Genomic DNA, 27179 nt, shown 5'->3' on the forward strand with positions numbered 1-27179 from the left:
TATTTTAATTTATTGATTAATTATTCGCTAATTTTATGGGGTTTACATTCCTCATTTTGTTTTTCAGGACTACTTTCTTTTTCTTTTTCCTTATGTGCTTTGATTCTGTATTTCAGTGCTGAGTTTCATAGTGTGTGTGCTATGTTTAAATATTTATGTGCTGAGGTCCACTATTTGTGTGTTGTGTTTTATTTTTTGTATGCTTTGCTTTATTATATAGTTTTAGTCATGAAATGCAACACATCTCTGTTCTTGGCGATCACAAATGAGCGTACATTTTGTTGCTACATCTCTCAATACTAGACAGATGCTGCTGAGAGATTTTTTTTATTTGTGTGCTAGAATAGCTAATTGTTGTACTGTACTTTGTATTTTATGTGTTGAGAACCAAATATTGTGTGCTTGCGTGTTCTCTTACGTACACACTTTTATATAGATTGATTAAAACTAATATAATCAATGTTTTAGTAAAAGAAAACAAGTTATAGATATTCCTCAACATCCACCCTTTTCACATGTAACATTTCGCATTGAGGAGCGAGGAAGAGGAAAAAACTGTTGAGCTAGCAATTAAAGATCAAACAGATGCTACTGAGAGGTGAGTTTTCTAATTTTATGTGCTAGAATAGCTAATTGTTGTGCTATACTTTGTATTTTATGTGTTGAGCAACAAAATTTCTTCTGTATAACCAAATTCTTTTATTTTTGTATAGTTTGGCTAAAGCTAATCAAGCAGATATTACTGCTGAGTTGTGGATGATTGAAAATATTGCAATGGAGAAAGATTGAGATTTCTCATATTTGTCCTTCGATTTTGGGATTGTTACACATTCGTCAACTGAAAAAGCAACTTTGACACAAGTGGATCAACAACGAATAGAGCCTGCTGAAAATATTGATTCATGGTTTCAATGTGAACAACACAAATATTTATTTTTTGCTTATTCTAAAGTTTTTGAAAATTTTGTTAAAAACTCATGGCTTAGGATTCGATGGTCCCAAAACGTTTGAACCATTAAATAGTCCCATAACAAAACATGTTTTTTAAGTTCTTTTAATAACTGCTAAATAGTCCTTTTTCTAATTTTAATTATAAATTAATCCCATATATTTTATTTAATTATAAAAACTATTTTTTCTTTTATAAATTATTATTTTATGAATCAACTATTATGTTTATTAACAATAAAAAACGAAAACAATAACGAATTAGATCTTCCATTGATCGTAATAAAGCTTTTGGCCATTCCAATGGATTAAAAGTTTATATTTGATCCGTGACGTTCGTGCAGGGCCGTGAAATCGTGTTTTCTTAAAAACTAATCGATTGGATTACAGTTTATCACAAAACAATCGATTAAAAATTGCAAGACAGCATGGTTTTTGCATAAATCAATCGATTGGTCATAGTATTTCAATCGATTGGACGATGAATAACACGTGAATTTTTTATAATTCAATCGATTGTTTATACCTTCCAATCGATTGAATGCTTCAAAACAACCTGAGGTTTCACAATTCAATGATTGTTTTTTTTTTTTACCCAATCCATGCAGCTTCACAATGTTCCTATGCCTGATTTTTCCAAGGGTTGAAATCTCAGCAAGGAAGCTTCGGTCAACGTTTGCTCCATCTCCTCGAGAATTCAGCTTTTTCACTGCAATCATTTCGCTGTCATTCATAATAGCCTTGTAGACAGTGCCACAAGCTCCTCTTCCTATAACCGCTGATTCTGCAAAATTTCTGGTGGCTTCCAAGAGATCCTGGTATGTAAAGCCTTCTTTCGGAAAATAATAGTTATCAGTGACATGAGGTCTAGTTTGCCCTTCAAGCGAGACAAAAGCAGGGCTACGCACCTCATGGCATAACATATAACTACTATGAAAATAAGAGAAACAAATCCGACCACACCATAAACAATGCTAACTATCTTTTCCCTAGTTGAACCATCTCTGATCCAGCTCGTTTTCGCTGAATGAGTTGAAGATACAGGTGGATGACAATGATAAGTTCCTAATCGGCATAACCCATTGTTCCCGGCAAAATTTGAGAAATCCATCTTTCTAAATGCAGGTGTATCTGGAACAGTTCCTACCAGCTTGTTGTTGGAGACATTGCATACTATAAGGCTAGAAAGGCTACCGATTGATTCAGGAATCTCACCAATGAGTTGATTGTCGTTTAAGTAAAGTGATTCCAACATTAGCAAGTTCCCCAAGCTTATAGGAATCGTATAAACAATCGATTGAATTATAAAAAATTCACGTGTTATTCATCGTCCAATCGATTGAAATACAATGACTAATCGATTAATTTATGCAAAAACCATGCTGCCTTGCAATTTTTAATCGATTGTTTTGTGATAAACTGTAATCCAATCTATTGAGTTATAATTCAATCAATTGTTTTGGTAATCCAATCGATTAGTTTTCAAGGAAACGCGATTTCACCGTCCTAGACAAACGTCACGGATCAAATATAAACTTTTAATCCATTGGAATGGCCAAAAGCTTTATTACGATCAATGGAAGATCTAATTTGTTATTGTTTTTGTTTTTTATTGTTAATAAACATAATAGTTGTTTCATAAAATAATAATTTATAAAAGAAAAAATAGTTTTTATAATTAAATAAAATATATGGGGTTAATTTGTAATTAAAATTAAAAAAATAATTATTTAGCAGTTATTAAAAAAACTTAAAAAACATGTTTTATTATGGGACCATTTAATGGTCCAAACGTTCTGAAACCATCGAATCCTAAGCCAAAAACTCATTGTATAAATTTACTTTCTTTATTTAATGTCAAGATCACAAAAACTGTTATACTAGCACAAAATTGTCATGCCTAGCACACAAATTGTGTAGCGTGGCACATAAAATATTTATGTCAGCACAAATGACTCATTTTTTGTTTTATTCTAACATGTATCAAAATCCATCATAATTTCTAACTAAAATAATGAAAAAGCAAAATTACAAATATCTTTATTTTTCTTTGTTTACAAATTTATATTCGATTTGATTGAATAATCATGTTTTGTCTATAATAAAGAATTGAATATTGCTCCACTATTGATCCATGATCTATCAAATTCAAATCCTAAAAAAAGATAAAAATTTAGAGAATTAAAAATAAGATAAACAAAAAATATAAAATGACTTATGAAAATGACCTTAGTGAGAGTTTTCTTTTCTTTTGATGTATTTGCAATTTTAGGCATATAAAAACTGATCCTAAAATAGTCACAGTGATCATCACATAAAAAAAAAGTTTTGGTTCGGCACAGCATACAAATACTTATGTATAGCACATATTTTAAGTAATATAGAACACAAATTCATATATATAGAACAAAAACTAAAATTATAGAACACCAATTTCTCAAACAACAACTCAACAAACAAAAACTAAGATCATCATAAATAACCAAAATCAAGAACAAAAATATATACAAATAACATAAATATCGAACATAGAAGCTAATATCCTTGTAACTCACACTAATTTGCCAAAATCATTAAATATAAAATCATTCAATACAAAAAAAAATTATTCGTACCTCCTCAATTATGTTTGATATAGAAAAAATATCCGATTCACACTGATTTAGTTCATCTAAACTACAATTTTTCATAATTACCGAAGATTCACGTTTTTAACAAGAACTCACTCAGACAAGCACTACGTAATTTTGAACAAAATGCAGAGAAAGAGAAATAGGTGTCGAGCACAATGTGAAAAAAAATTGAAAGAAAAGGAAGAAGAAAGAGTTGAGCACGATGCAGAGAAAAAGAAGAAAGAAGAAGAATTCGAGGTGAACCTTCTTCATAAACACTACGTAATTTCGTTGTTCGTTAAAGAAGAAAAAGAGAACGAGTATGACACGTAAGAAGGTTTTTAATTTTAACATGTTAACTTGATTAATCAAAAAACTTGTACACCTAGTATTTTTATAAATTAAATAATTCATGAAATTATGGACAGAATGATAATAATACAAAATACAAGATATATCAATAGAGGTACGGCTGCAAGATCTGTTTAATTAATTATTAATTAAGAGTCAAACAATAATACATGTTATAATTAATAAGACTCCACATCTTTTAGATTTTGATTGGGAATGTGAACATATATATTATACTTGGGGATTGCATAATATTGTAATCAAAATTTGCAACAAAACAAAAGATCAAAAGGTACAACAACTGGAACCTTCCATCTCTCATATTATATTAGTCTCCTTGATAATTTACATTCTTCCATTATATATTATAGATGGCTCTATATGAAATTTGTACAACCAAATAAAAATGCCATCCAAGAACAAACTCAAGAAGCACCTCAATTCTAGAATATAATTCTCTCACCACCTCAACCTCTTTTCTAATCAAAATTAATTTTTACAAATGAGGGAAGAAAATTAAATTCATGAACTACTGCTACCGAAATAATTGGATATGTTGGTGGAGATGGCAATCACACTTGTTACTGCAGCTACTATAACCATAATTAGTGCTATCATTTTGTCCCTCTTTGTTGCTATACCAGGAGCATCTCTGTAATTGTTAAAAAAAGGGAAAAAGAAATTAGACAATCCTAGTTTGTAAAAGTTAGACAACCCTAATCTGTCACGGTTATTTTTTGGCAGATATTTTCGATCAACATATTAAGAATACAAACATGTTTGAAAAATAAGACCGATACAAAAATAATACATTTTGTTTTAAACCAAGTTATCTAATTTTTAAATAAAAAAGAAAAATATAAACATTTTCTTGTATGTTTTATTGCTTATTCAATATATTTATATTAAAAAATACTATATATACATAAAAATTCAGATATCAAATTAATTATTATATATTTATATATAAATATATATTGTTTACAATACTAATATTAATGTATATTTTTTATTTTAACATATATTTTATAAAATTAACATTCATAATATATATTGTTTTACAATAAGTAAAATTTATTTGTTGAACAGTCCCATTAAATGATGGCTAAAATTAAAAGAAAAAACTAATGCCCCAAGAGTTTCTCTTTGTATAAATGATTATAAACATAATATGATTGATTTATATTTCTGACTTAAAACACTTAGAGCAGGTAATAAAGTACCTTAAAACAATTGAAGCAGGGAAGATGAAGGCAAGGCAGACAGCAGAAGTTGATCCAAGAAATTGAAAGAAGTACCAAATATCTGGAAGTGCTATAGCAAAAACATAGCTAGACACCAACAAAGCGAGAGTAATGGTAAGAAATCTCTTGTTGTCTGTGGAAAGAAGAGGCTTCTTGGGGAAGAGGAACTCATCAATGTTGGCTCTCAATGAGAAGTTGAGCAAAGGGAACACCAACATCACATGGAAAGCATAGCTCAAACGGACCAAAGTGTTAAGCAATGAACTAACAGCAGAACCAGTAGCATTCTGATCAAAGTTTATGAGAATGTCTGATTCTATTGAATCACCAAACAACAGGTACCCAAATAGCCCTATTGCAAAGTATATTCCGGCACACAGCAACAATGCTATTCTAACCGCTTTTGTCATGTCTGATGGCTTCTCAAGCTCAAAACCAATTGGATGTACTGCAAAACATGGATCAATCTTAGCAAAATAGTAATGTTATGGCCAAGAGTATCTTTCAATGAAAAGATGAGTACCATTGAAATGGAAAGTGTAGGCTGTGACAATGACAGGAACAGCTGTGAAGAGATCAAAGAAAGAAGTATTTTGATCCAATTGAGGAAGCAATCTAGGCGTTTGTGTGTGTCCTTGCACAATAGCAATAATAGCCATAACCGAACATATTCCAACAAATGCCACAGCAAGAAACGTTGATATTGCAGAGCTGAATTTCAACGACTCTGCCAAAAGAAACCAAAATATAAGCATGCATGTTACACATATGGCGCACATGCACCATACTAAGTCTCATAAATTTAAACGTATTAAGACGTGAATATCTATTGTGTTAAATAATTTATTTAAATATATTAAATTATCTAACCATTATCAACTGTGATATTTACCTACCCGACGGAACATGACCAAGGGAAGCATAACAAAAATCAAGACAATAAGGAGTGCAAATTCACGAGAATTCCACCATTGAATTCCAAACCATTGCTGCAAGATTCCCAAGTGTACTTCTCCTTCTCCTTGCTTCCCAGAAACAACATCACCTGTTCACTCAAAAATAACGTTATTAAACCCGGACAATAATTTCAAATAAAACAAACCAAAAACCCAATATTTTTAATTTAAACAAAAAATAAGTTATTAGATGTATATTAAAATTACTCACCAAAAATTAGTTATTAGTACAAAATATATCAAAAATGAATTAAACAACATATATTTATACATAAAATAATTAGTGTACAAATAGTATTTTTTAAAAAAATAACTAAAGCTAAAAAATTTTGCTGAAGCTAAATTCTCACACTAATTATAGATTTTTTTTTTCTTAAATTAGCTAAAATATTCTCCGCCTCGAATTCATAACAACTAATAAGGAAATTAATTTAAGTAAGCTTATTTGATTACTTGAGAAAAGAAAATCAAAACAAATAAAGAAACATGCTTACCGATAATAATTAAGTACATAATTAAGCATCCAAGGTTAGTGATTATAACACCGACTTGTGCAGCAACTGCTCCTAACGAACCAAACGCCTCTCTCATCACGCCGGCATACGTCGTCGTTTCCCCGGAATGCGTGAACCTCATCAGAAACTCCACCGATATCTCCGCCAGAATCGCCGTTACAAATATCATCAAGAACGCCGGAACTACTCCTAGCACCTTCATCGTCGCCGGAACTGACATAATTCCCGCGCCAATTACGCTCGTGGCCACGTTGAACACGGCACCGGATACCGTCGCCGGGGGCACCTCTTGCGCCACCAGCTTAGTAGCTGGCAAGAGTGGGACGCGTGCTCCGGCCACCGGGGACATTTTCACGGAAAATATGTCACCGGAAGAGAAATAAGAGAGAAGAAGAAAGGAAGCAGCAGAAGCAGCTTTATTTTGCAGAAATTATTATTATTAACGTACAAAACCAGTGTTGGTTTTTATAGGCACGTGAGATGAATGATTGGGGTGTTTGGATTACCAATAATGCCCTCAGAATGTGCACGTGCTAAACGTGAAGGCGTTATGGGGGAGAGGGGTAGGATTGTAATTCCGATGAGGAGGTTCTGCGTGGTGCTTTTTGTTTGGTTAGTATAATATGCGATTGTGTGAGAGACAGGTTGGAATGGTGAATGGGGACGCGCAATGAATGTGGACGGAAAAGTGGTTGATGTGAATGTTATACCCTTTTCCAGTTTTCCTCTTACTATTCGGCTATTGGCTTATAAGATGGCGTTCAACGTTTCTGTTTGTCATGCCTATTTTCGTTTTCGTAAATTATTTGGTGTCGAATTGGCCGAATTTGTATTTTATGATAAGTTTTAAATATTTAAAAATTATTTATTTTTATATTTTTTAAATTAAATATTAATTTTTTTTTAAATAAACTAGACAACTATATGTAGATATCATTGCTTGCACTATTCTGTTTTTCCATGCGTAAGTGTAAATCTGTATAATGTGCTCTTTAATTAATTTCGATGGCAACCTACCCCTTCTATTTTATAGTTTGAGAAGTAATTTTTAGTATTTTTTATAATTATTTAATCAATATAAATATTAATATAAATTATTTTTAATAAATAAATTTTATTAATTTATAGGTGTAAATTTCAAAAATAATAAAATATTAAATTGGTTTTTTATGTTTGGGTGTAATCATGTCTTATTTGAATAAAAAAAAAATTATTTAACTTTAATGTAATTCTACGTGAAGTCAAAGTTAAATAATTAACGAAATGTCCTATATGACAGCAATACAAGAATAAGATCGATGATATAGAAAATAAGTACAAGCTCTAGAGACACAAAGTCAACTCTGGATGCAATAATATATTTATTTATTATTTTTTTTACAATTTAAATGAAATATTTTCTATAGAACTAAGGAGAATAATAAATAAATGTATTGATGCATTTATGGTTGATTTTGTGCATCTAGAGCTTGTACTTGTTCTCTAAATTATCGATTTTGTTCTTGTACTGCTGTCATGTAGGACATTCCGTTAATTATTTAACTTTGACCTTATGGTGGGACTATGTTAAAGTTAAATGAAATTTTTTTTGATTCAATTAGGACACTTTAAACCTTAAAGGACTAAATCAGGATTACCCAAACGTAAGGAACTAATTTAATACTTTATCCTTTTGAAAAATATGAATACAAATTGCAAATTATTACTAACCAAATATCAACAAAAAATGATAATATTTGCTGATTAATGTAGTATTGCTTTTATATATTAGCACTCTTTTTATTTTATTTTTGTTCTAAATTAAATCTTATTTTTAATTTTAAAAATCATTAATTATATTTTTGTTTATTTTTTATTATTAAAAAGTTAGAAGATTAAAAAATTAATTTAAAAACAGTATTTGAATTTTTTTTTATCTTTTTTCTCTTATTAATTATATTTTAATAAAATTAATAATCATCATAATATTTGTATAAAATAAAAAAAACATTTAATATAAAATGGAGAGAATGTATTATTCACATCCGATAAATTCGATTCAAAATTTGAATTTTGGAGGTGAACTTAGTTAGTTTGTATTATTATTAATTACATTAAGTTTGTAATTTTTTTATTATATTTTCTATTCTGTCAGACTAAAGATTAATTTATTGTCGAAATTTTATTAAAATTATTTTTTTAAATAATAAATTATTATATACATAAAATAAAATTTGAACCATGTGATATTTATTTATGTGGACAAGTGAACTAACTTTTTGATTAAACTAAATTGATTTTAAACACAATTTTATATAGTGGCTAGTTTTTAATATCTATATAACATAATTAATTTCTACATCCCTTTCCACCTAGTCCCCATCAACAATCATCCCACCACCTCTAGCTAGTTCATTCCCCTTCTAGGATTCCAGCACTGTACTCTGATCTTTATTTATGTTAACTGTTGCATTAGTAATAATGCTAACATATATATGGTATCTATTCTAAACCTTTAGAAAAAAAAAAGTAACAACAATTTTACCTATGAAAATAAAACCACAATTCTCATTCTTTACATCAACCTCAATCCAAAACACATTGGTGCCTTCTGTCTATCATTTTATAAACACCTCCCTTCCCCACTTATTTATGTCAAGTTACATCACACAGATCGATCTAGCATACCAGTAATTCATTTAATCGAAAACGCCTTTGCTTGCATTATTAGAATAGTGAAATAATGGCCCCATTAAAGTGTATTGAACATGCACGTTATAGTGACATGGGAAGCAGGTAGCTACCACCACCACTAAAATTAAAAAGCAAAAAGAAATTCAAAAGTTCAAAACTCAATAATGCGTGGTTTTTATCTAGAGCAATAATGCAATATCTTGCTCTCTACCATCGGCGGTAGTTTTGTTATACGTAATATTGTTTGTTTAATTAGTTAATATTTTTGCTTTTCTAACTCAAATATCTTAAATTATTTAAGTTTAAATTCATACTTAATTATAATAATATATAATATATTGGATTAATAGATAAAATAGACTTAAATAATTGACCTTCTTAAATGTTGACTAATTAAAACACTCAATTAAATAAACACAAAATCACAAGACCTTTTAAAATTTAAATTCTTAATTTTGCAAACTTTTTTTTTCCAGATATTCTAGGGCAGACAGATTTTAGTAATTTTGGCTATTATTTGGCCAACACAGATACTAAATTATTTTTAATAAATAAATTTTATTAATTTATGTGTGTAATAAAAATGTGGGTGTAAATTATATTGACTCATATGTGCAAATTCTGATAATAAATATATGTACAAATTATATATTTCTTAAGTGGAAACACGAGAAAATATGAGTATAAACTATTGTTTGGCCAAGTTTAATGCTTAAAATGATAATATTTACTGATCACGTAATATTACTATTTACTGCTTTTTCTTATCTACTTAACTTAGTATTATTTTATTCTTTATGAGTTTTTTATTGATTTTTTTTACTAAACAAAGAATATTCAATAATTATTATAATTTTTAGTATTTATCATTCGAACTATAAAATTTTAAATATTTTATATTTTATATATTTCAATTTTTTTACAACTATAATAATAAAAAATTAAAGAATTAGTGCTTTTTTAAAAAGAAGGCTAATACACGGTACTAAAAAGAGAAAATATAAATTCAACAATGTTAATTAACTCCCGTTAATAATTCTACAACTCCAATAATTTAGAAAAAAAAATGAGATACAACCTTCAAAAATTCAAAGAATCAAATTTAATAATAAGTTTGATTTTAATTATTTGCAATGAGATTTCAAAAAATGATTTGATATTTTATATAGAGAAATTTATTATTTTAAGTAAAATCTATACTAAAATTATTTAAACAATTATTCTTTATCTAGTATAAATGTTTTGCCCACCCAAAAATTATGTTCAAGCTCTGTCAGTGCTCTCTACCATTTATAAAACCCATAATAGAAATATTATATTCTTAACCTCATAAATATAGATTTCACACACTAAATATATTTTCCGGTTTTTCCTAAAAAAATCTGGTAATTAAAGAGCAAAAGCAAGAGATTTATAAAAAATTAAAATAAAATTGTATATTTATGATAACATATGTGTTAGAGATGTAATAATTTATTTCTTATTAATTTAATTTTTAATAAATAATTTTATAATATGATATTAAAACTTTTATAATTGAAAAACCTAAAATTTTATCTTTATTACATTCAAAATAAAAAATTTATTCAGTATAAGATAAACTAAAAAAAAAACAGCAAAAAATAAAGACAACATATGAGACCTAAAATAATTATTAAAACTTTTAGTCATACAATGAACTTACAAATGCAAATAATTTTATAAAAAAATTGGAAAAATATTGATCACCGTATATAAGAAAAACACTCAAATGACCAAAGGGAGAAAATAAGGGAAATAGATCTTCTCAATTGTTAAAAAAAATTGAGGGAGTAAAGTGTAATCTCAAATCTTTTATTGCTCACTTTCTCATATTTTTTCTTAGTCTCACTTATAAAATTAATAATAAAAAATCACACTTTATTCCCTCAATTATTAAAAAAAAATTAAAAAGATCCATTCCCAAAAATAAGAAGTTATATACATGTTGATTGCCTCTTAGATCCATAATATGAGAGAGAGAAAAAAGGAACTAAAAGAAAAAAGACACAGTTCATTAATGTCAAGATGGTCAACCATACAAGTTGGTCCATATAGCAATTCCACTGGTCCCTACAGCCAAAACTATCACTACTATTGCCATCACTTGATCTTTTGTCTTTGATATGCCATGCGTATCCCTGTTTCATCAAAATTAGGAGAGAAAAATTCATATATATCATATAATTAGCATAAACATTAGTATATATTAGAAGAAAAACTCTTAGGAGCTAGTAATTTTTAGTATTTTTGACCAGCACAAACACTAAATTATTAATTTTTGACCAGCACAAATACATTTTATTAATTTATGTATGCAGATTTTGAAAAATGTGAGTGCAAACTATATTGATTTATGTGTAAAAAATTCTAGTAAATATAAGTGTAAAGTGTAAACTATATGCTTCTTGTGTGCAAAACCCATGTAAATATGAGTGCAAATTATTATTGGCAATATTTACTGGCCATGTAACATTGTTCATATTAGAAAATGACATACCTTAGAATGATTGAGGCAGGGAAAATGAAAGAGAGGCAAACAATGGTAGTAGAGCCCAAGAACTGAAAGAAATACCAAATGTTTGGAATTGCCACTGCCACCAAATATGTGAATGCTAGCAATCCAAGAGTTAATGACACAAATCTTGGTGTGTCTAATGCAAGAGGAGGCCTATTATTATTATTATTATTATTATTATTATTATTATTATTATTATTATTATTATTATTATTATTATCATGATTTGAGAATGCAATAAGTTCATCAATGTTGGCCCTCAAGGAATAATTCATGATGGGGAATACAAGGGCAAGGTGGAGTGCATAGCTTAACCTAACTATGTCATTGAGCAATCTACCACCACTTGTGTTGGAGTTTTGGTCAAAGTTGACCAACATATCTGCCATGATTGAGTCTCCAAACAATAGGTAACCAAAGAAGCCAATTGCAAAGTATATGCCTACACATATCATCAATGATATCCTCACTGCCAAATTCATGTCCCCTGGTTTTCCTAGCTCTGCTCTAATTGGATGAACTGCACCACCAAATATCATACAATTGTATATATTCAATATTCTTAAACTTGATGATTTAATTTCTTGGAGAAAAAAAGTAAAAAAAAAAATGGATGATTTAATGATGAAATTAAAGTAGTTACTAACCATTGACATGAAATCCAAAACCAGTGACAAAGATAGGGACAGTGGTGAAAAGATCAAGGACAGTGACTTGAGAGAAATCAGGAAGTAACCTCAGTGGCTGAGTTTTGCCGCACCACAATGCATAAAAAGCCATGGAAGAGCATATTGCAACAAACACCAATGCTAGTAGGATTGATATTGCTGAACTATACCTCAATGAATCTTTTTCCACATCAACACAAAACATCATCATATGCTTAATTAGTTAATCAACCAAACTTGTTTCATTTTTCAATTTGAATAAGAATTAAAAATGACTTACCAACACGGCGTAACATAACAAGTGGGAGCATTATGAAAAGAGCAACTAGAAGAAGAGCAAAAGCGCGCGAGGTCCACCAGTGGATCCCAAACCATTCTTGAAGGATGCCCAAATGTGTGCTGCCTTTCGATTCATTTCCACATAGCACGTCTCCTACAAAACCATGCCCACTCAACTCAATCTTTTATTTATTGAGGCTTATGATTTTGTTTAGTATAGAAAAGAAATTACTCAATCTATCTATCAAAACACATTCAGAAGGAAGAAGGATTTACATCGTATGTTTCAATAGTAATGTTAGAGAGACAAAAAAATAGTCAAAATTTATCTTAGTTAGCATTCCTTAATTTTAACAACAATTAATGAATGTTAAATAAGGCAAGTTTTAGCTGTTTTTGACTAATTTTTTTTGTTATCAAACATTTTCCGAATGTTTCAATGCCTTATCCAATTGTAGGATTCTACATTTCACCCCTAATGGACTCAAGGCAAAACTTTGTTAGGACATCGATTTTCTAATACTATCTATAAAGTCCTATATCAACTAGAGAAGAAAATGCAGCATGTCTTATAAAAATGTAGATACTCTTTTTTGAGTGTGTTTTAATAAGTTAAGTGGTTTCTGTTCATCTTTGGCTAATTATTTTTTGTTACCAAACATTTCCGTAAAGCGTCAAAATGGATAATATCTTTAAACCGGTGAACTAGACTATTACACATGCATACACAGTTCTACCAATTTTTTCTATTGTATATTTACTTCAGTAACTGTTTTAATACTTTTGTCCTATGATTATTACTAAATATAGTGTAAGAGTGAACTAAATATAAATGCATATTTGTACAGCAGCTGAAATTTTGATTACATAGTACTCTTGAGTCTGAACTATAACAAGATTGGCCCATAACAAGTTTGGCCCCACATACAATCTACCAAAAACTTAGTAATGCAACATTCATAGTTTCATACCATACCGCAATTAATACCATCTATCAATCTCTGATATGTATTAATTGCAGCTTAATCTCACCAAACCATTAGGCCAACCAAGTAATTAATTTTTATAGACTTATCATAAAAATCTATTCCAGCTTTTCCTTATCCGTTATCCCAAATTTGCTTAAAATAGGAAATAAAAAATAAAAAAGAGACAAAATTGGAAAAATCCACATTTAGCCTATAGAAAAAAGGAACAAGAGGAGAAAATTGAATAGAAATTGTTGATGAATGATGATTAATTAAGAAAGAAAGTAAAGAAGAACTGACCGAGAATAATGAAGTAAATGATAAGAACACCAAGGTTTGTTGTGATGACACAAATCTTGACGGCAAGGGAGCCCAATGAGCCAAATGATTCACCAACCATGGAAGCATATGTAAGAGATTTTCCATGTGCGGTGTACCTTAACATAAACTCCACGGTGACATCGGTTACCAACGCCACAAAAACAATAAGAATGAAGCCAGGGAGTATGCCCAGAACCTTGATGGTTGCCGGAATCGACATGATTCCAGCACCGATCATGGTGGTTGAGATGTTGAAGACTGCCCCGGAAATGGACCCATGTTGTTGAGAATCTTCCTGGGAGTCGTCGAGGAGAGGGACATTAACTTGGGTGGCGGTTGTGGTTATTGTGTTGGGTTCCAATTTCATTGTGGATTCAATGTTGACATAGACAAGGGCAGCTATGTGGAATTCTGAATTCTCATCTTTATCTTTTTTTTTTTTTTTTTTTTGTTCTTCTTCTCCCTTCCACGTTGTCTGTCCTATCTTAGTTTCTGAGTTGTCAATTATTGGGCACGCTAATCTCATGCTCACCCTTCATAGAATAAAAACCCATATGTTATTTTTTTTTAAATATTATAAAGCCATTAAAAATTATTATTTTAAATTATTAATTAACTATCAATATTTAAAAATATGAATTTTATTCAAATAAAAAAGTGTGTTAAAATATATTATTGAATTATTAAAATAAAAAATTAGATTAATAATTAAAAATAATAAATTTTAATGGTTATTTAATATTTTTTTTAAAATAATAGATTTGAGAAATGAATGATACATCCTTTTTTGTTTGGTCAAAGGTCAATATACAAAGACAACGCTTTACTATTTATTTTAGGGGGGAGAATATAGTAAATGTCCCTATAATTTATCCAAAAAATTAATTTTAATTTAAAAATTTAAAATATTTCAGTTTTGAGTTTTGACTCGAATAATTTTAAAAAAATTTAGTTGTGCCGGTGTGCTTTTTCAACTACACTAAAAAACACTAAAAATTAGTAATTTGTATAAAATATATATTAAAAATTTATAAAACAACATATATAATTTATATACGAACATACAGTGGATAAGGGTAACTTAATTAATATATACATAGCATTTTTATATTTTTTTTGACAATTAATTGTTATTATTGAATTTTAGTTTTTTTTTTTTCAATTATACTTTAAGACATTTAGTTTAAAAGGTTAATAATTAAAATAATCTCAAAAAATATATCAATTTAATATTTATAAGATTAGACGTATTCATAAGATTAAACATGTCAAATTTATTCTTAACTCATCATTGTATAGTTGACGTTAAATCATGATTTTGACATTAAACATGATTTTAATCGAGTTGGTTAGATGATCACTATATCGATTTAGTTCACACAAAAATTAGTTAGTAATGAGCTGCTCAAAAAATTAAAAAAAAAAATCGATTAAAAAATAAATTAATCAATCAAATTCATGTAGTTTTAACGGTTAATCAATTTAAAATAATAAAATATATATATAAAAATGAAAAATATTATTTGTACATCAAAATCAGCTATTAAAATCAGTCACTAATATATTTATGTATAAATACATATGTGGTTTAATTTATTTTCAATATGTATTTATATTCCAGCATATATTTTATACTGGTGGCTGACTTTAGTGACTGATTTTAATGTACATGTAACATAATCCTATAAAAATATTTTTATGAAAAAATATATATTTTAGAAAGAGTTTTAAGTATATCGAAAATATCGGTGTTCCAGTTATTTTAACCGTTGATCTGAATTATAAAAAATATATATAATATATATTAATTAAAATCAATTGTTAAAATAATTGGAACATCGATATTCCTGGTACACTTAAAATTTTTCCTATATTTTATATATAACTATTAATTTTTCATGTTCAATTCAATTTCGATTAAACTTCAATTGAATTTTTAAATTTTTAAACCTCTACTTTTTCGATTTACTAACCGATTCGATTTTCAGAATTTTGTATTAAACTCATTTTGACCAGAGTATTGCTCTTGCTTGTTGTGTAACTAACAAGTAGATCCTCCATAGTACAAAGTACAAACACAAATATAAGTTGAAGTCCTTGATACATAAATTTGTGGATCAGCAAACAAAAGTTGTGAGAAATGGGAAGAAAGAGGAAGTAGAAACTAGCTAGCTGAAAGAAAGATAGTAGTAGTGCAACACCAACAGACATGACACACCGTCCATTGTTAGGCCAGCTTTGAATTCTTTGGCAGTATTTTAAGATCGAATCTGGTCATTCCTCATATCTTTGTCCATTCAAACTTAAATCTCCCATCAACCAAATCAGATCACGTTTTCCCATCTACTTGCTTAAAACGAGAAAAAAAATTGTACCTTTAAAATATTATTAAAAATTAAAATAATATTTTTTATTATTTAAAAAAATACTTCTTAATTATTTGAAGGATTTTGCTAACTTACGCTTTAAGAGCATAGGTTAAACATATTATAAAATAAAATATTTTATAATTTTTTTTATATTTTCAATACATTAAATACATTAAAAACATTAAAAAAATTTATTATTATATTTTTAAAGAATAATACTACACATTCAAGTATTTATTTAATTAAATCTAACTAAATTAGTTTAATATCAACAAAAATTAATTATGAATAATATTATTTCAAGTCTTATTATTTAACTTAATTAAACTTAATTTATAAAAAAATTTAGATGTATAAATGTATAATAGTATTTATTTCTAAAATGTGTCCTAAGTTAGTTAAATCCTAATTATAATTGTTGTAGTTGATTTGGACTACATATATGTGACTAGTGTATGTAAGTACATAATAATAAAAAATATAATAAAAGTATAAAAAAATATAATTTTAATTTTAGTAATAATTTTTAAGTGTTACTAAAATAATATAATCATTGTAACTACTATAATGAGCATCACAGTACACCTTACCTTTTTTTTTGGTATGAACAATACACTTTATGTTATTTATCAAAAACTATAATGATACTCTTTTTAGTTATTCTCTTAATTCTATATAAAAAAATTCAAATGGAATACTTTCTTTTACAATTTTTTTATTTTAGTTATTTAAATATAATTTTAATATATTCATAATACACACAAAAAAAATTATACATCTAATTAGATTCATCTATTTAACTCACTATTCGGGTAATAAATAATTAAATAAAAAAGCTAACTTTGTTGATATAAAAATATATTATTAGATATTTTTATAAGATAAATTTTACACTTCAGACGAATCGATTAGACAATTCTCAATTTTACTTATTGCCAAAATTTGAACCCAAATACGTATTAAAAGGGAACGCATATAGCCACTCAACCAAAGTCTCAATGCTTTTTTTCAATAAACTGCAAGCGTGATTGGGAGAATAGAGAAACAAAAACGTAGGACCTATAGTTAACTGGATCAGACAATTAAAATGGACATAAAAAAGCCCAATAAGATCCCAAAACCCAAAAATGGAAGCCCTCCTTAAAAAAGAAGAAGAAAACGTTTGACACTTGTTCGCTTAAGAGAGAAAGGGACAAATAAAAAAAAAGCATATTACCAAAAAAATAAAAAAGAAGCAAACTTGGTTTTCTGTTGCATCGTTTTTTATTTTTGAATTTTTTGATCTGGTGCTGAATAGTATCAACCTGTAATAACACGCCTCCTTTCATTTTCTTCATGTATGAATTAACATAAAAATCAATCAAAATCGATTTCAGAAAATCTAATCGATAGAAATGGGGGATAATTTGGAAAAAGGGCAGGATTACGAGCAGAAAGCAGAGAAGAAGCTCGGTGGTTGGGGATTGTTTGGTTCCAAATTCGACGATGCTGCAGACCTATTTGAAAGAGCCGCTAATTGCTACAAGCTCGCAAAATCTTGTATGTTATGTCGATTTAATCTCAATTCATTTCTTTCTTTCTCTATTTCTTAGTTGCATTCAATTTTAGAAACCATGATATATTTGCATGTTCTTGTTCTTATTGCATGAGGTTAATTATAGGTTTGTGTTTGCATGGAATTATTAAGATTTAAGATTGTCAATATCCCTGGTTGGTTTGGATTTTTTTTTCTTCATTGCATTCAATTTTAGGAACCATGGAATTTGCATATTCTTGTTCTTAGTTGTACAAGGTTAATTATTGGTTTGTGCTTGCATGGAAGTGTTAGAATATTTGGGATTGGTACTATTATTAAGATTGTCAATATTCTTGATAATAATAATAATAATAATAATAATAATAATAATAATAATAATAATTTACATTACGTACTCAAAATAAATTCAATACTAAGTTTAAAATATCAATTTAGTAGTTGTCAACAATATTGTATATATGCGTACTCAAAATAAGTTCATCATATGAGTACAATTTGGTGGCCAAATTAAAAGTAATAGTACCTGTATTTGTATGCATGTAGGTGGTTTAACCATGTGATGGAATTTAATTTCCATCTTTTTGTTTTATGTTCTTAGGATTTCAACTTATTTTTTTTAATTTTGGATTGAAAGTGATAATTTCTTTTTCTTCATATTCTTTTCTTTTTTTGGTTAGTGATAATTTATTTGATAATATTGCATAGCATGAATGTATGATCAATGATGGCTCCTTTTGTTGATTTTGGTGGATGTAATTGTAAATCAAAATGGTTGAGTATGTTTTGATGCTAATGTTGTTTGGTTATGGTGACATTTTCAGGGGACAAAGCAGGAGCCACTTACGTCAAGTTGGCAAATTGCCATATCAAGGTAAATAATTCTATCTTTTTTTCATCATTCTAATTTTAGTTTTGGAGCTTGATTTGTTGAGATGTACATGTGTTGAGTTTTTAATGACAATGTTGTCTGGTGCCTGTAGTTGGATAGCAAACATGAAGCTGCCGGTGCCTATGTTGATGCAGCCCATAGTTACAAAAAAGTTAATATAAGTGGTACGTACGCCGTATATACATGTGATTACATATTAGTTTATGGCTATCTGCACTTAATACTATGTGATTACATATTAATTTATTGAATTTTGTATGTCTGTGGGCTTATATTACTCAAAAGAAAAGTAAATATTTCTATTGAAATGAATGGTAGATGATAGATTCTTTCATTTTACCTTCTTTCTTTTTCTTTTATTTTGTGCGCACACCACCAAAATACTCTTGCGGATTCAAATAGTGTTATTTTCTTTATGCAGGAAGGCTAATTACTTTCAGCATGATTACTTATAATACCAAATTTAATCCAAATCTATGGTTTTATTCATGGTTAAAAATATATAGATTTTTTTTGCTGTTATCTCTTTATTCAAGCTTTCTATGTATAAATATCAAATACTTGGCTGCACATATGCAATGCAGTTTATCCAAGTATGATTTCATGCTTCCACCTCCTTAAATCGGATATTAAAATTTTTGTGTACATGTATGTTGGCAACAATTGACATTCATTTGTCTGCTTTCATGATTGTAAGTATAATATCCATACTTAATTGGCCCCAAGATCACTCACTCTCATAAATAACACTACCATATTTTCAATCTTTTAAATTCACCAACACTCATAATAACAAAGAGAGAATTTCTAATATTTCAAAACATATCCATTTCATTTTTTTGAACACACATAATACATAAAATATGTATGGCTTTATATAGACTAAACTTCTTAATAAAATAATAATTTATTTTTTTAACAACTAAGACTACATTGGTGATGATCATGAAGCTTGTAGAGCTTGCATGCTTTGTCATCATTCTTTTAATAATCAAATACCTCTCTTGAACATTTTTGGTAATTCTTCAAATTTTCAACATCTTCTGGTAAATAGATGATTATTGTTTTCAATTCAAAGTTTATTTCTTTCAATTCTTTAACCATGTTTCATGAAGATTCTAATCTATGCAAGTTGATTTAAAATTTTTAATCAATATTGTCTCCCTTAAATCAAACTTGCAGAATTAATCAAGCATCTTCTTTAACTTGTAAAATGACTCGATCTTCAACGGCTTTGTAAATATATCTGCAACTCTTTTTCATTCACCAACTCTTTTATTGTGTGAAATCGAATATCAATATGCATCGATCTTCCTGAAATACTAAATTTTTGCAAAGTGCAACAGCTGACTTGTTATCGCAAAATATTGTTGTTGGAGTACTTTGTTTCTCGTTCAATTCCTCAAAAATTCTTCTTAGCCAAACTACTTGCGTTGCACAACTTGTTGCTGCTATATATTCTGCTTCTGCTGTAGAGAGTGCTACTACTGGTTGTTTCTTTGACGACCATGAAATTGCACCAGAACCAAGATGAAATACAAATCCTGAAGTACTTTTTCTTGTTTCTATATCTCCGGTCCAATCACTATCAGTGTAGCCAACAAGGTTTATTTCATGATTATTCCATCATTTAAAATACCTTTGATATATCAAAGAATTCTTTTTGCCACTTGCAAATGGTTGGTACAAGACTCCTCTATAAATCTACTACGCAAACCAACTCCAAACACAATATCTGGTCTGGTTGCAGTTAAGTACAAAGCTTTCTTCAACTTGTAAACTTTATCTTCTTCTTTAAGAACTTCATATCCCGCAGGTTGCTCAACGTACACTTCTTCTTCTAAAGTGCCATTTAGAAATGCAGACTTAACGTCCATTTGATGTATCTTCCACTTATTTTGGGCCGATAGTGAAATAATCATACGAATAGTATCTAATCTAGCAACATGAGCAAATACTTCAAAGTAGTCGATACTGATTTTTGTTTGTATCCCTTTGCAACTAATCTTGCTTTGAAACGATAAACTTCACCACTGAGTTTGTACTTAGTTTTGTAAACCCACTTTACTCCAATCGGCTTCTTATATACTGGTAAATCTGTCAGCTCCCATGTGTCATTCTTTTTAATGGCATGAATCTCCTCGTCCATTGCTTTCTTCCAATTGTTATCTTTAGAGGCTTCTTCAAAGTTCAACGGCTCACAATTTGAAAATAGAACAAAATTTATGATTTCTTCATCGGATAGATCATTGTCATTACCAACTTCATAATCTGCTAATCTAGCAGGTAGTCTCTGCTCTCTTTGAGGTCTTCTAAATAATTCTGGTTGTTCAGTTGTGTCAGGTTGTCTTTCTTCTACTTCATCACACGTATTTGAAATTGTCTTTGTGTTCCAGTCCCACATGGCTTTCTCGTCAAACGTTATGTCTCTGCTGATTATTACTTTTTTTTAGTTTGGATTATACAGCTTGTATGCTTTTGAGTCTGTGCTATAGCCGATAAAGGTACAATTCTCGCCTTTGTCATCTAACTTCTTCCTTAATTGATCTAGTACATGGGCATAAGCAATACACCCAAAGACTCTGAAATGGTGGATAGAAGGCCGCTTTCCACTCCAAGCTTTCTCTGGAGTTTTATCACGAACACTCTTCATTAGACATATGTTTAAAATATGAACTGCCGTTGCGACTGCTTCTGCCCAAGACTCTTTAGGCATTTGTTTTGACTTTAGCATGCATCTGACCATATCCATGATGGTTCTATTTTTTCTTTCAGCAACTCCATTTTGTTGAGGAGTATATCTAGTTGTTAGGTTGTGTTGAATTCCGTGTTGCTTAAAGTAATCTGAACACGCAAGATATTCTGTTCCTCTATCTGTTCTGAGAATTTTGATTTTACAGCCACTTTGTTTTTCAACAAACGCCTTGAATGTCTTGAAGGTATCACATGCTTTGTATTTCTGCTTCAGAAAGTATACCCATGTATATCTACTAAAATCATCAATAAAAGTGATAAAGAACCTGCTACCATCGTTGCTTGAAATTTCTACAGAACAGATATCTGCATGCACAATTTCAAGTAATCTTCTAGCTCTCCATGACTTTTTTTGTAGGAAATGGATCTCTGTGTTTCTTTCTTAGTTGACAAATCTCACAAACACAATTGGAAATATGAACCCGTGGTAGTCCAGAAACAAGTCCTTTTCTTGTCAGGTAGTTTAGGCCAGAAAAATGAAAATACCCAAATCGCATGTACCACAACCAGTTATCATCAAGTATCACAGAACTCATGTAAGAGGGATTAACATGTTGAATTTTTAACGCAAATATTCTGTTTGAAGTCATCTTTGCTTTATCTATGAACCGTCCATTATTGTCAAATACAGTGTAATATCCACGATAAGTTAGGAGCATGAAAAACATTAGAAATATAACTCAGAGAACCATCATTCAATCTAATTGGTATGTGCCATTTTTCTTCAATAGGGATCTTTGTACTATTACCAAATTTCAATAATAGTTTAACTGAATCATCTAGTGAAGAAAATAACTCCTTTCTACCAGACATATGATTACTACAGGCATTATCCAAATACCATATATTTTCATCTTCAGCAGATGAATTACTTGTAAAAAATAAAGTTTGAGTACTCGGATTATCATCAATATTTTGATGCTGATTTTTTGTAACGTTTGCTTGATTATTATTCATTATTTTGAATATGCAACCTGCTACTTTGTGTCCATACTTTCCACAATGAAGGCAGTTGAAATTGGTTTTTTTTTTTATAAAAATTGCCTCGACCTCTTCTTCGGTTGATAGGCCTAAAATTCGTTCCACCTCTTCCTTGATTAGGTGGTGTAAAATTATTATAACTTCCTTGGTTGTAATTGCCATGACCTCTACATCTGAAACTTCCTCTGCCTCTACTTTGAAAATTAAAACCACGACCTCGTCTTTCTTGTGTACGACTTGATTCTGCAACATTGTTTAAATTCATTCGGCTTTTCAGGGTTTCCTCGATTGATTTTTCTGACTTCTCCAGTATTATACTGATGTGGCTTTCCATGGTTCCTTGGAACTCTACTTTCGTCATGGTATCCATATCGTGGGATTCTAGTATTGTAGTCACCACATGATCATACTTCATCGGCATGGTGCGAAGAATTTTATCCACCACTTTACTATCGGGCATATCTTCTCCACAGACTCTCATCTTATTGATAAGATCTGTAACACGAGTAAAATATTGCTCAACAGTTTCTGAGCTAGACATCTCATATCTTTCATATTCTCTTCTGAAAGGCTGTAGCTTTGCTTTCTGAGCTTTATCTACACCTTTATATGACAGCTTCAACGTGTTCCATGCCTCTTTTGTACTTTTGGCATTTGCTATTTTGTCAAACACCATATAATCTACACCTTGATGAATTTGAGATAGTACCAATTGATCTCTCCTTTGTTAGGCAACATCTGCTCCTTCTTGCAAACCCAGTTCAATGAAATTCCATAAGTTTTGGGCCTTCAAATGGGTAGACATCAAAGTCTCCCAATAACTATAATCAAATTTCCCATCTAACATGGGACTGGACCACACAATATTGAAAGTATTTGCTATACCAACTCTATGAATAAACAACTATGTGAGAACTCTCCCACACCTTACAAACTCTCAAACACCAGGCGCTGGATTAACCAGGCTCTGATACCAAATGTAAGTATAATACCCACACTTAATTGGTTCCAAGATCACTCACTCTCATAAGTAACACTACCATATTTTCAATCTCTCAAACTTACCAACACTCATAATAATGAGAGAATTTCTAACATTTCAAAACATATTCATTTCATTTTTGAAACACACATAATACACAAAGCATGTATGGCTTACATAGACTAAACTTTTTAATAAAATAATTTTTTTTCTTAACAACTAAGACTACACTGGTGATGATCATGAAGCTTGTAGAAATTGCATTCTTTGTCATTATTCTTTTAATAATAACATACCTCTCTTGAACATTCTTGGTAATTCTTCAAATTTCTAACATTTTCTATTAAATAGATGATTATTGTTTTTAATTCAAACTTTGCTTCTTTCAATTCTTTAACCATGTTTCATGAAGATTCTAGTCCATGCAAGTTGATTTAAAATTTTTAATCAGCAACGGTGATTATTTGCATCCTATTTTGCTAAGCTTGATTTTCCCAAGTTAAAATTCTATATGTTGCTAACCATGAACCTTGTGCTAACATGCCATGGCTTGCACTAATATGAAGAAAACGGTGCCATTCAAAAATTCACTTTATTTTTATCTCTCTCAATGCAGAGGCTGTATCTTGCTTAGACCAAGCTGTAAATCTTTTCTGTGAAATTGGAAGAATCACTATGGCAGCTAAATATTTGAAGGTATACATTATGTTTTTTCTTTCGGTTACATATGATATTTTATTTATTTATTTTGTGTATGAATATTTTTTTATATATGGTACCCCTCTTGTTGGGGGGTATTCTTTTTGGAACCACTATGAACATCTCACACTAGTGTTTACTGATTTACACACAGGAAATTGCGGAGTTGTATGAATCTGAACAGAACATTGAGCAGGCTATTACTTACTATGAAAAGTCTGCTGACTTTTATGAAAATGAAGAAGGGACAACTTCTGCAAACCAGTGCAAGGCAAAAGTTGCTCAATTTGCTTCTCAACTAGAACAGTGAGTTTTTTTTTTCTTTTCGGTTATTTAGTCCATAGTTGCATTTGGTTTCGTTCATAGGTTGTTGCAATTACTTTTTAGAAAGTTACTTTATTTTAGCCTTCCATTTCAGTTAAAATTTATACTTGTTCTTATGATTATGATAATTCTATAGATACCAGAAAGCAATTGAGATTTACGAAGACATAGCACGCCAATCTCTCAACAATAATTTGCTGAAATATGGAGCTAGAGGGCATCTTCTTAATGCCGGCATTTGCCAACTTTGCAAGGGAGACGTTGTTGCTATCACCAATGCGTTGGAGCGATATCAGGTCTAATATTTTTTAGACAACTTTACTTGAGTATGTAAAGATGAAAAAGTCTAGGAAACCAGTATTTTTATTAAAATTTGGCCAACACTTAACCAGCAAAAGGAAAATGAGTAATTCTCCACCATTAGATATAATTTCATACCATTAAAAACACTATTGATGACTAATTGATAGCTAAAAATCACAAAATCTGCTGACCTCTAACACTCCTCCTGGAAGAATAGCCTGTTGCGCAATTCCTTTTACACGACCTTTTTTTTTCCTTTTGGCAGGAGATGGATCCAACATTTGGAGGCACACGTGAATATAGACTATTGGCGGTATGTCACTCGTTGTGGAATTTCCTTATTAATTTTTAATTACAAAGTACAATGTATAAGAATGCCAGGACCTTTTAGAATCTTGCTAATCTGTGATCCAGTTGAAGAACTGAAATTTTTGAAAAATTGAGCAGAATATTGCTTCCGCGATGGATGAAGAAGATGTCACAAAATTTACCGAAGTTATCAAGGAATTTGATAGCATGAGCCCTCTGGTAAGCTGTTATCGACTTATATAACCTGCACCTGTTCGGATCATTCCATAAGAGGCTCTCATTTATGCATGAATTTTGTGTAGGATCCGTTGAAGACAACGCTTCTTTTGAGGGTGAAGGAAAAGCTGAAAGCCAAAGAACTTGAGGAGGATGATCTCACTTAAATTGCACACCTTAGTCTTTTGTGGGTTGGACTTCATGTTTGATGATTTGCCTTGTATTTATGCTTGTCGTTCAAGTTTGTTCATCTTACAAATCTAACTTATATATAAAGTGTACTTGTTTCCTGGTTTCAAAGTGGACTTGAATTCAAGAACTAAGTTTATTTTTGAGATTGCGTGAACCTATTATTATCCATAGGGAGATGTTTTAATATTTACATACCGTTTAATTTTGAGGCATTTACAATGTAAATTACATTGTTATTTAATCTGACTCATTATTAGTCATTCTTATTCTTTTATTTTGCCATTGTAATTCATGCAAAAAGATGGTAAATGCATCATTTTCAGCTGTTTTAGTTGAGAAGGTTGGTCGAGTGGTCAGCTCATTTGTCTGTTTAACCAAATATTGGGAGGTTCAAATTCCACTTTGTGGATGCAGTAATTCATTAACTAGTGACAGACTCTTAAATGGAGCTTAGATTTGCGACAGATTAGTTCTTAATTTGCCAGACCGTGGGACAACAAAAAAAAAAGTTGGGAGGGTAATATATCGAAATTGGCCTAACCTAAAAATTAGTCACAATTGATAAATGAAGAAAGTTGATATGTGGTTATGTTGGATGAAAAGAAGTGTCTTAAGTTTATAGTTCCTTGGTCCTTTTTTTCCTTCCATTTTTTTGGTTGCTGATAATTATAGTTTATTAGTAATCATTAATGTGGCGAATTTAAGACACCAAAAGTGTATCGTCTTAAAAAAAAATTGCTTGCTCACTCTTTATTTAAAATTGCTAAACTACAGAGAAAGACATGTCATTGCATGATCTGTTAAGTGCATCGCATTCAAGCTCCTGTCAGCTAACATAAAATATGAAAAAGTTGACCCAATAATAAAATTAATGCCCTACAAGAGACGTTATACTTTTCAAAAGGATATATTAATATTGGTAAAGTTTATGGGTAAGTGGTCAAGTATTTTTTTGAAATTAGAGAGTAAATTATTATTTTTTATATATTATGATGATATAAAAAATATTATTTGTACATTAAAATTAATTATTATATATTTGTATATAAATATATATATAATTTAACTTATTTTTAGTGTGTATTTTATATTTTAATGTATATTTTATATTGTAGCTGATTTTAGTAGTCAATTTTAATATATGCCTAATATGATTGTATTGTATAATAATGTAACAAAAAAAATATATAATTATTTTGCACATTTGTAATACAAAAATTAATTACTCATTTAACTAATTTAACATATAGTTAAAGTTTGAATAAATTAAACTTTTGGAGTACATATTAAATGTGCTTTAGAATTAAATAAAAATTTTTCAAGTTTTATATTCGCATGAAAATAGAAATGATGGAATATATTAATTATCTAGAATTGAAATTATATATGATATGAATCTTCGGATCTTGAATTTTTGTCATCTGGATAGTGACACTTTTATAATATTTATTCTCCTCTAAATCAATTTTTGCAAGGCAATATTTTTTTTTATAATACGGATGTATAAGTAGGCTCAGTAATAGGATGATTTTGGTCTAATATAACGTCAAAGG

The 27179-nt window shown here is 29.6% G+C and overlaps 4 protein-coding genes and 1 pseudogene across 5 annotated transcripts in view; 2 read left to right on the top strand and 3 right to left on the bottom strand.

The window, feature by feature from the left end:
- The window catches only part of LOC107609903 (protein P21 pseudogene), a 133720-nt pseudogene that overhangs the window by 80597 nt on the left and 25944 nt on the right, over window positions 1-27179 (top strand). The window lies entirely within an intron of this gene.
- On the bottom strand, window positions 729-2203 carry LOC110264972 (leucine-rich repeat receptor-like serine/threonine-protein kinase At1g17230). Its single transcript, XM_021107666.1, has 3 exons — window positions 1907-2203; window positions 1544-1856; window positions 729-838 (listed from the first exon to the last, which is right to left on the bottom strand). Exons 1-3 carry the CDS (start codon window positions 2201-2203, stop codon window positions 729-731), a joined length of 720 nt encoding a protein of 239 aa, XP_020963325.1.
- Window positions 4178-7067, bottom strand: LOC107609733 (amino acid transporter AVT6C). The gene is made up of 5 exons (XM_016311754.3): window positions 6606-7067; window positions 6048-6200; window positions 5679-5882; window positions 5135-5603; window positions 4178-4563 (listed from the first exon to the last, which is right to left on the bottom strand). The coding sequence occupies exons 1-5, from the start codon at window positions 6973-6975 to the stop codon at window positions 4434-4436; spliced, it is 1326 nt and encodes a 441-aa protein (XP_016167240.1). The 5' UTR covers window positions 6976-7067; the 3' UTR covers window positions 4178-4433.
- Window positions 11211-14555, bottom strand: LOC107609638 (amino acid transporter AVT6C). The gene is made up of 5 exons (XM_088492535.1): window positions 14051-14555; window positions 12784-12936; window positions 12483-12683; window positions 11818-12355; window positions 11211-11458 (listed from the first exon to the last, which is right to left on the bottom strand). The coding sequence occupies exons 1-5, from the start codon at window positions 14436-14438 to the stop codon at window positions 11350-11352; spliced, it is 1389 nt and encodes a 462-aa protein (XP_088348661.1). The 5' UTR covers window positions 14439-14555; the 3' UTR covers window positions 11211-11349.
- LOC107608368 (alpha-soluble NSF attachment protein 2-like) lies at window positions 17683-25734 on the top strand. The gene is made up of 9 exons (XM_016310175.3): window positions 17683-17979; window positions 18799-18848; window positions 18958-19030; window positions 24200-24279; window positions 24437-24588; window positions 24743-24902; window positions 25175-25222; window positions 25357-25437; window positions 25521-25734. The coding sequence occupies exons 1-9, from the start codon at window positions 17835-17837 to the stop codon at window positions 25599-25601; spliced, it is 870 nt and encodes a 289-aa protein (XP_016165661.1). The 5' UTR covers window positions 17683-17834; the 3' UTR covers window positions 25602-25734.

The sequence above is a fragment of the Arachis ipaensis genome, chromosome B7 (assembly GCF_059453495.1).
Source record: "Arachis ipaensis isolate K30076 ecotype BB chromosome B7, ASM5945349v1, whole genome shotgun sequence".
NCBI lineage: Eukaryota > Viridiplantae > Streptophyta > Magnoliopsida > Fabales > Fabaceae > Arachis > Arachis ipaensis.